Below are 8663 nucleotides of genomic sequence, written 5' to 3' on the forward strand. Positions count from 1 at the left end.
AAGAAAAAATAAAATATTCTGGAAAAGATAATATGGTTTTTTTTTTATAGTAATTAAAAAATGAAATCAAAAATATTTTTGAAAAAACACAAAAAAATCCATATTATTAAAGGGCAACAAAATAAATCATACAAAAAAAGATTTCATATCTTTAGTTTGAATCTAGGATAGTGAATGTTTTTTAAAAGAAGGAAAATTTTGAAAGTTTGTATTCAATGAAATATTATCAGTAAAGAAAGAATGAAAAATTTTTGGGCCTATAAAATATGCATGTCCATATAAACATACATATTTAATATTGCATCAATCTTTAAATTTGAATCCTTCTAAGGTTAAATCCGGTATTTATCCACGAAAAATGGATTTACTAAGTCGAATTGACTTTGTGGTCAAATATTCAGATAATTTATCTATAAACTAACCCGATAAATGCTATAACATTGTAACAATCGCATGCAGGCTCGGAATGTAAGTATGAAGATATAGGATATTAGACGATAAGTGAACGTATATAAACCTTGCGAGATGTGCTAGAGTCACACTTGTCACAGACATTGGTCAAGATGAAGACTGCTTTCTTGTTTCTGGGATTCTTGGTGGTGGCTTCGGCCAAGCTGCTCGGTGGATCAGTGAGTCAGACCGGCACAGTAGGATCTACGTTCGAGACTGCTTATGGGAGCATCTATGGCTCCAAGAACGAGAAAATTGGTAAGAGAAACACAATATGTATTTGAAACTAAATTGATCATTTACTTTTACAAAGATTTTATTAAAATTATTTAACAATTTTGAGAATTCCAAGAATCAGTGGTGTTTTTGTAAACTTGCCAGTTCGGCTTATCCAGAGACCAATATACGCATAATGAGTTAGAAACTAGCTTAAATATATATTCTCTTCAAGATCGTCGAAAAAAAATCGACCTTTTAGTCCTATTTAAAATTCTTAACTCACTCTTTGATGCGCCTGAACTACTGAGCTCAATAACATTAAATATCCCAACTAGAAACCTCTGACAAAACTTACTCTTTCATCTCGATAACCATAGAACTTACTATAGTTTTCATTCCCCTATGGCCAGAATTCTTGGGTCTGCCAAAAAACATACCAGTCTTGATTTCTTTGATAACAAGTTGTCTTCTTTCAAACGATCACTGAATCAAATTAAATTATAAACACCCCTCTCCCGCTTCCACTTCCACCAAGTCTACTATATACCATTGTGTCTTTCTACTTTCCTTTATAATACTTTTCTACATATAAATATGTTCTTAAAAATGCCCATTGGGCGTATATATAAATAAATAAACATGTAAATTGATATTTGTGTGTATATTTATCAATAAAACTTCATAATTAATAGTTCCGATATAAAATATCCATTAAACAATCATTATTTGTACTATTTTATTTATTGAGCGCTTACGAGCGCTTTTATCTATGTTTTGCCAGTCTTGAAAATTTAATCTTAAATTTTATTCTATGTTTTTTATGTTCATTATTTTAGCGGACAAGGAACTTCTTGTTCGTAATAAGAATATTCTCCGTCTCTTGAACCACGTGACTAGTCTCAACACCAATGAGGACCAGAGGGCCATCGCCAAGGAGTATCGTATAGAAGCCAACGTAGGCAGATATACTGTAAGCGTACTACTATAAAACATTTGCACAAGTACACAATAGACTTATTGAATTATTTTGTATTTATATCAAACGCCTTGTTTGCAGAGACCCGAGGCTGCCGTTGATTTCGTCAGAAATTATAAGATTGGTATGCTTCCCAAGAACAATGTGTTCACCATCACCAACGACAAACACAGGGACGAAGTTATTCGTCTTTTCCACGTTCTTTACTATGCGAGAGATTTCGAAACATTCTACAAGACTGCTTGCTGGGCTCGCGATAATGTCAACGAGGGTATGTTTGTCTACGCATTGACTGTTGCCGTAATCCACCGTCATGACACGAAGGGAATTACTCTACCTTCCCCGAGCGAAATCAACCCATTCTTGTTCGTGAACACCGAAGTGGTCAACAAAGCTCAAGTTGCGAAGATGCACGAACGCGTCCAAGACACCAAGCTTGCTGAATCGAACGGAGTACGTCAAGTAGACAACACTTTTTACATCAGAAGTAACTACTCCGGATGGTATACCCAGACAAATGATGAGACTACCTTGACTTACTTCACTGAGGATATTGGTCTGAACAATTACTACTACTACTTCCACGCCGTTTACCCATTCTGGATGGACGGAGAAGAACTCAGTGTTCCCAAGAACCGCAGAGGAGAACTTTTCCTGTACACTCACCAGCAAATCTTAGCTCGTTATTACATGGAGAGACTTTCTAACAACTTAGGAGAAATTCCCAGATTCAAGCTGGACAGGCCAATCAAAACCGGATTCAAATCTTCTCTGAGGCATCACAATGGATTGGTATTCCCATCAAGGCCAAATGACTTCTTGGTCGACACTGAAGACAACTTATGGGATGTTGTTACTGTTAAAGATTACGAGAGGCGTATTCGTAAAGCTATTGATGAGGGATTCGTCTATACCGTAAGTATTGATTGCTTAATTTTATATCTAAATCATAATATTTGAAGCATTAAATTTGTGATTTTCCATGTAAAAATTTTAATCAATATTAATTGTGTTTAAAATCAGCCAATATTTTTGATAATATTTTGTCATTTTTATTAAATTTTATTATGTACAGGAGGATGGAAGGATTCTGTCTCTAAGAAAGCCAGAAGACATTGAGAGGCTTGGTAACCTTATCCAGTGCAACAAGGACTCACCAAATAGCCGTTACTACTTGCTCGGGTTATTGACTGCCAAGAAATTGCTGGGCAACGGTGATGATACTGTCGATGAGTAAGTAAAAGATATTTATTTTTTGAAATTGTATGATAAGAAAAACACATTGTTAGAATTTAAATTGGATTAAAAATTGTTGAAAAACAGCACCATTTCATTGCAAGAAAACTTTTTTATTAGACATTTAAATTTGTACACGTAGTTTTGACATAACTTCGTAAAAGTACCAACGACATAAATATTTTACATTGTCTTATGTTTTCTTTGCCTTTCAGTTACATGACTAACCCAGCTGTCTTGGAGAAGTATGAAACAGCACTCCGCGACCCCTTGTTCTACCAGCTTGCCCAGAGAGTGACACATAACACTTTGAGATTCAAAGAAACTCTCCAGCCATACACTCGTGATGAACTAACTTTCCCCGGAGTAAAGGTGGAAGATGTTACTACTGATAAGCTCGTGACATTCTTTGACTTGGTTGAGTTAGATATTACCAACGTTGTGAGTCGTAAACCCGAGGAAATGGATAAAAATCGTGAGCAACAAATCTTCAAGGCAGTTCAAAGACGTTTAAACCATAGCCCATTCAATGTAAAGATTGACATCAATTCTGATAAGTCAACTGAATCCGTCATCAGAATATTTTTGGGACCCAAGTACGATAGCATGCATCGTAGGATGCATTTAGATGATAACAGAGTGAACTTCTTCGAATTGGACAGATTCGTGTACAAGCTAAAGACTGGCAGAAACGTCGTCACACGCCACTCTCGGGAATTCTGGGCTACCGTCGAAGATCGTACTCCAGCGCGTGAACTTTTGAAGAAAATTACCACTTGCATCAATGGAAACGAACAGTGCCTTGTTGATACCACAACTACCGTTTCTGGCTTCCCTGACAGACTCGCCTTGCCTAAAGGTAAACGCGGAGGCATGTCATTCTTGATTTACGTTGTTATTACTCCTCTTCATGAAGGTAGGACTTATGGTTTGGCTGATTCCGATGTAACTGGCAAAACTACCAACAAGGCAACTACCGTCAGGATTAATGATTTGTCACACAATTTCGATGATAATGCCTTCGGTTATCCTCTTGATCGCCCAATCGACAGCAAGTCCTTCTGGAACCCCAACATGATCATGAAGGAGGTGATCATCTTCCACAAGGCCGGAATCACAAACAACCTGACCGAGAGAGATTCAGACTTGGACACAGACTCTACCAACACGGATACCACATCGCACAGGGATTTCAACAGAGATACAGTTGACGCAAGGGATACAGACTCAACACACTCAAGAGATACAATCTACAGAAACACAGACAGCTCAGAAAGCTTGGAATCCGACAATAACAATCGCTGGTAATTAATCTGGTTTCATTAGATCTCAGCTAAAGCCACCGCTAAACACGTCACTGAAAGCGAACATTTTATCATAAAATGAGCCTTAGTTCATAAACTTAGCGCGAAATTATTCTTATTATTTTGAAAATAAAATTTATTTGCATATTATATAGACAAGACTTTATTTTTTTTCCCCTCTATACATATCCCATTTTGGCCGGAGAAGGGGTGGGGGCGGTTCTGGTTCTCCCGAACGGGCTTGTTTTATTCGGTTTAATGAAGAACTAAGTTAATGAATTGGGAAAATTAGATTGAAGGTGACAGACAAATTGACCATATTTACTAAAGTTGTTCTGACGGTGATAGGGGGCATTAAAAGCAGTAAAAGTAAATTCAAAACAAAAAAAAAAACACAAATCTTGAAAAAAATTATGAATTTTAAAATTTTTCTTTTTTTTTTGTAAGTTTTAACTTACAAAAAAAAATGTTTTTGCAATGTGCGGATCTGAAAAGAGACCTAAGACCTTTAAACGGATCCGGGTAAGTGGGTGAGCTTTCCATGTTATATACACCATTTCTGCGTGAATCGTATTTATATTTTAACTAAAAATTGCTAGTTCATAGAGCAACAGTAAGATAAACCCGAAATTTTCAAATAAACACGTAGATATTTTGAGTATGATGCATACATTTGAATTGCAGAGTTTTCAAATAATAAAATACTGAAGTTAGATAGTTAACCTATTTCAGGTTCGGGTTCAGTGCCGAAATACGACGTTTATTGGCAAAAAATAAAAGTTTATACAAGCAATACAAAATAAAATATAAAATAAGTTTTACCATAACGTATTTAAAAATTTTGTATTTACAATCTATCCGAATCGCTTTCAGAAATTGGGAAAAAAAATTAAGACAAACGTACAGCGATTCGCAAAATAGCGACTTGGCTGCCCGAAAACGGACAATGACAGTCAAACAGCTTACTTTGACCGATATGTTAGCAAGCAATGGCTTTCATTTACAGTACGGTACGTACATACTGTACTAATGTACAGCACTTGTAACTTAATCGGGTTGTGGTCCCGTGGCTAGTGTCTCGGACTCACGTCTTAAAGATCCGTGGTTCGAATCCCACTCTACCCCACCTTGAGTCCATTTTCTAGTAGTGAGTTATTTACAAGTCGTTGAAAAAGGGACCAAAAATTAAATATTTGGGTAAATCATAAGAACTCAAATATTTCTTTTTAAAAAAAAAACTAAGCTTAGCATGTCAGTGTTGCCTTTTAAATTAATGAATAAAAAGCTAATTTTTCATTTTCAATCTTTCATTTTCAAAACACACACAGTAATGATTAAAATAAGCCCTTTATTCGGAAAAAATCCAATTGTCCAAATTTTAGATTATCCGGATGGGGTCCGGTCCCAATTGATTTGGATTATTAGAATTCTACTGTGATTCAAATAATTTAATTTAGTCAGACCCTTTGCAAAACTCCGATTATCTCGGAATTGGTTCTTCGGAGATATCTCACAGTTGTTTTAGGTTAACGATATATACGAAAGTTAATTAAATGTAGAACGAAGACACAATAAAATAAGTTAAAGTTCCTGAACTTAATGTAAAGTTACCTGGATTCCAGTGTTCGATAGTATAAAAAGCGGTGCCATAAATATAAAATATTGTTTATACATACCCACGAGGGAGGTGGATATCTGGGGAACGGAGCGATGTCCTTTGTGGCCACATTACTCGGCAACTCATTCTTTATTCCCCTCCTAATCCTCTCCTTCTTGCGCAAGCGCTGTTTGGATCTGATCATCAAAGCCCCCTGCATGCTGGCTGATAGGGCAACTGTCATGCGACGTCACAAACACAAAATGGCTGACACTATTTCGCCGTCAGCGATAAAACTTACGCACGCAAAATCCGCACCCCACTATCGAGTGCGGAGCTCCACCAAGTTGCCATTATCAAGTAAACACTCGCGATATTATAATTTTAAAACAAATCAGTTATAATTCATTTTCTACCTTACGAAGAAAATCACAAATTTGGAAGCAATAACCCTTGAAAATTATATTTATCTGGTCTTTGGTTGGATAACATTATTTACAGATTTTTCCGGATGTTTAATTGACATTATAAAACATTTCTACGATTGTCTGGTTTCAAAAGATGGAAGCCATTTTATGCCATGTTTCATTCATGGCTACGTCACACTACAACAGTTGAAATATTTTCTTCTGGACTTGAAAATGGCCAGCCAAGTATCGTCCTTACTCTTCATATTTAATAGTTTTAAAATCGCCACTCAAAAACACAAAACATTAACATGGAAAATGAACTCCATAGAACTTTTTTACACTGTTGATTTTCATTGATAACAAAACAAATTGTCTAAGGTATTCCGCTACGTCACTACTCGATCGATCACTGGAAAAGTATTATTACATTTTATTAACTCACGTTTAATTTCAGTAAAATATCTTATTAAACAGATAAAGAAATTAATTTTAGTATCACTCCCTTTTTATTTAATTTATTAAAATATTATTATTGACATTACGAACAAAATATTTATGTGACAAAAAAATGTCGTTTTGTTTTGCGACGTTATTAAGTAGCATTGTCAAAAGGTGATCTCATACACAATATTGATATCTGATATTCTGAATGAATTTGGTCTATTTGTCCCGGATAATTATCTTTGACAAAGGTAACACAGGTTGTTCTATCTACCACGATGCATAACCAACCTGCCAGTGGTTATGCTTGTAGGTAGAGCAATCGTGTTATTCAATCGTATCGCCTCGGATGTCGATATTTTTCATGACAGTGGGATTACTCTTAGGAGGGCAATTTCAAAATTGTAATATGTTTGTCAATTTTACATGACAATTTACTTTTTTTTTCTCTTTTCTATTTAATAAATCTGATATGTATATTTTGTAATATGTTGAGAATTAATTGGATACTCTGTAATGTTCTCAATGTAACTAAAAATAAATAAATAAAATGAAATTAAATGTTATGTTTTCAAACTGTTAAGTAAAAAACAATAACAATACAGTTAACTGCCCAGTGGAAAAACGCATTAATCACTAAGCTTATTTTTAAAATGTTTCATAATATTTTTAGTAAAAACTTTGTCATGGTCCACTTAGGACCTTAGGAGCCGATGTGGAAAAAGAAGAAGAAAAAAACTTTGTTATGATTTTGTCGGTAATTAAAGAATACTAATTAAACGTAGTTATGTAGAAAGCAGCCAGCCATAGAAAAGTAAAACTGAGATAATAACACTTTTGTGAAAACAGTGAATAATCAAATCGACAAAGCAGTTAGAATGTTTTTGACTTAAATAAATGATAAACAAAGAAAACATTAGTTTTTTTTATATGACAAACAAGAATCTAATTATGTATTTGACCAGTTTTAATGATTTTTAAAGAACCATAAGATTTTTTTAGTGCTGTGGGTGTTTCCTGCAAATTGAAAAATGACGTTTTTGTAATGGACACTATTTTCAGAAGGTGATTAATACACTTTTTATTGATTGATTTGGTGTTTATTTTGTAGAACTCCATTTTTAAACTTTTAATATTAGAAATCAAACACTGATTTGAGTCTACTAAACACTTTATTTTATTTTTACAAATATAAAAAAAAATAAAAAATGTAAAAACAAAAATATCGTGACAACTATTTCGCCTTGTTAGGGTATTTTTAAACGAGTGTGAAGATTAGATGGATTGAGTGTCCTTATATAGTTATATAGTTTAAGGTACTTAAGTAGAAAATAAAAATAATCCAATGAACTATAGCTTAAATCCAATAAATACTTACTTTGTTATATTTTTTTACGAAATTCAAATATAAATACGTAAATTCCTAATTACCTATTAAACACTTGCCCATAACTATTGGTTTTTCCCTCAATTATGATTAATGTACATGCTATAGTTCATAAGATTATTTTTATTTTCTACTTAAGTACCTTGAATTATATAACTGTATAAGGACATTAATCCATCTAATCTTCACATTCGTTTAAAAATACCCTAACAAAGCGAAACAATTGTCACGAAATTTTTGTTTGTATATTTGTAAAAACAAAATAAAGTGTTCAGTAGACTCAAACCAGTGTTTGATTTCTAATATTATAAGTTTCAATACAGGTTTTTAGCAGAACATAGAATTAACCTTACCATACCCGATAACTATATATAAGTATATGTATTTTTATTTTATTTGCATCTTCTAAGTGCCTAACAAGTGTTAATTGCTTTTATTTTGATACCGATAATGTACTTAATCGATATCTTACACCACTGTGCATTTTTTTTATTAACTGTTTTCACAATTTTTGTTCATTTGTATTCTTATTTTCTTAATACAATATATGTAAAAAAACTATTGTTTTTTTCCCAAATGAAGAGAAATAAATAAATAAATAAAAATAACATTATTATCTCATTTTATCGAAATTGTGGACTGG

General features: G+C 33.6%; 1 protein-coding gene across 1 annotated transcript; it reads left to right on the forward strand.

Moving 5' to 3' along the window:
* The first annotated feature begins 538 nt into the window (after positions 1–538).
* On the forward strand, positions 539–4333 carry LOC148275091 (basic juvenile hormone-suppressible protein 2-like). The gene is made up of 5 exons (XM_088236161.1): positions 539–708; positions 1506–1639; positions 1727–2560; positions 2721–2878; positions 3097–4333. Exons 1-5 carry the CDS (start codon positions 564–566, stop codon positions 4187–4189), a joined length of 2364 nt encoding a protein of 787 aa, XP_088092287.1. The 5' UTR covers positions 539–563; the 3' UTR covers positions 4190–4333.
* Positions 4334–8663: the final 4330 nt, after the last annotated feature.

The sequence above is a fragment of the Micrasema longulum genome, unplaced genomic scaffold (genome assembly GCF_059751315.1).
Source record: "Micrasema longulum isolate JH-2025_06_02 unplaced genomic scaffold, ASM5975131v1 h1tg001518l, whole genome shotgun sequence".
Classification (NCBI taxonomy): Eukaryota; Metazoa; Arthropoda; class Insecta; order Trichoptera; family Brachycentridae; genus Micrasema; species Micrasema longulum.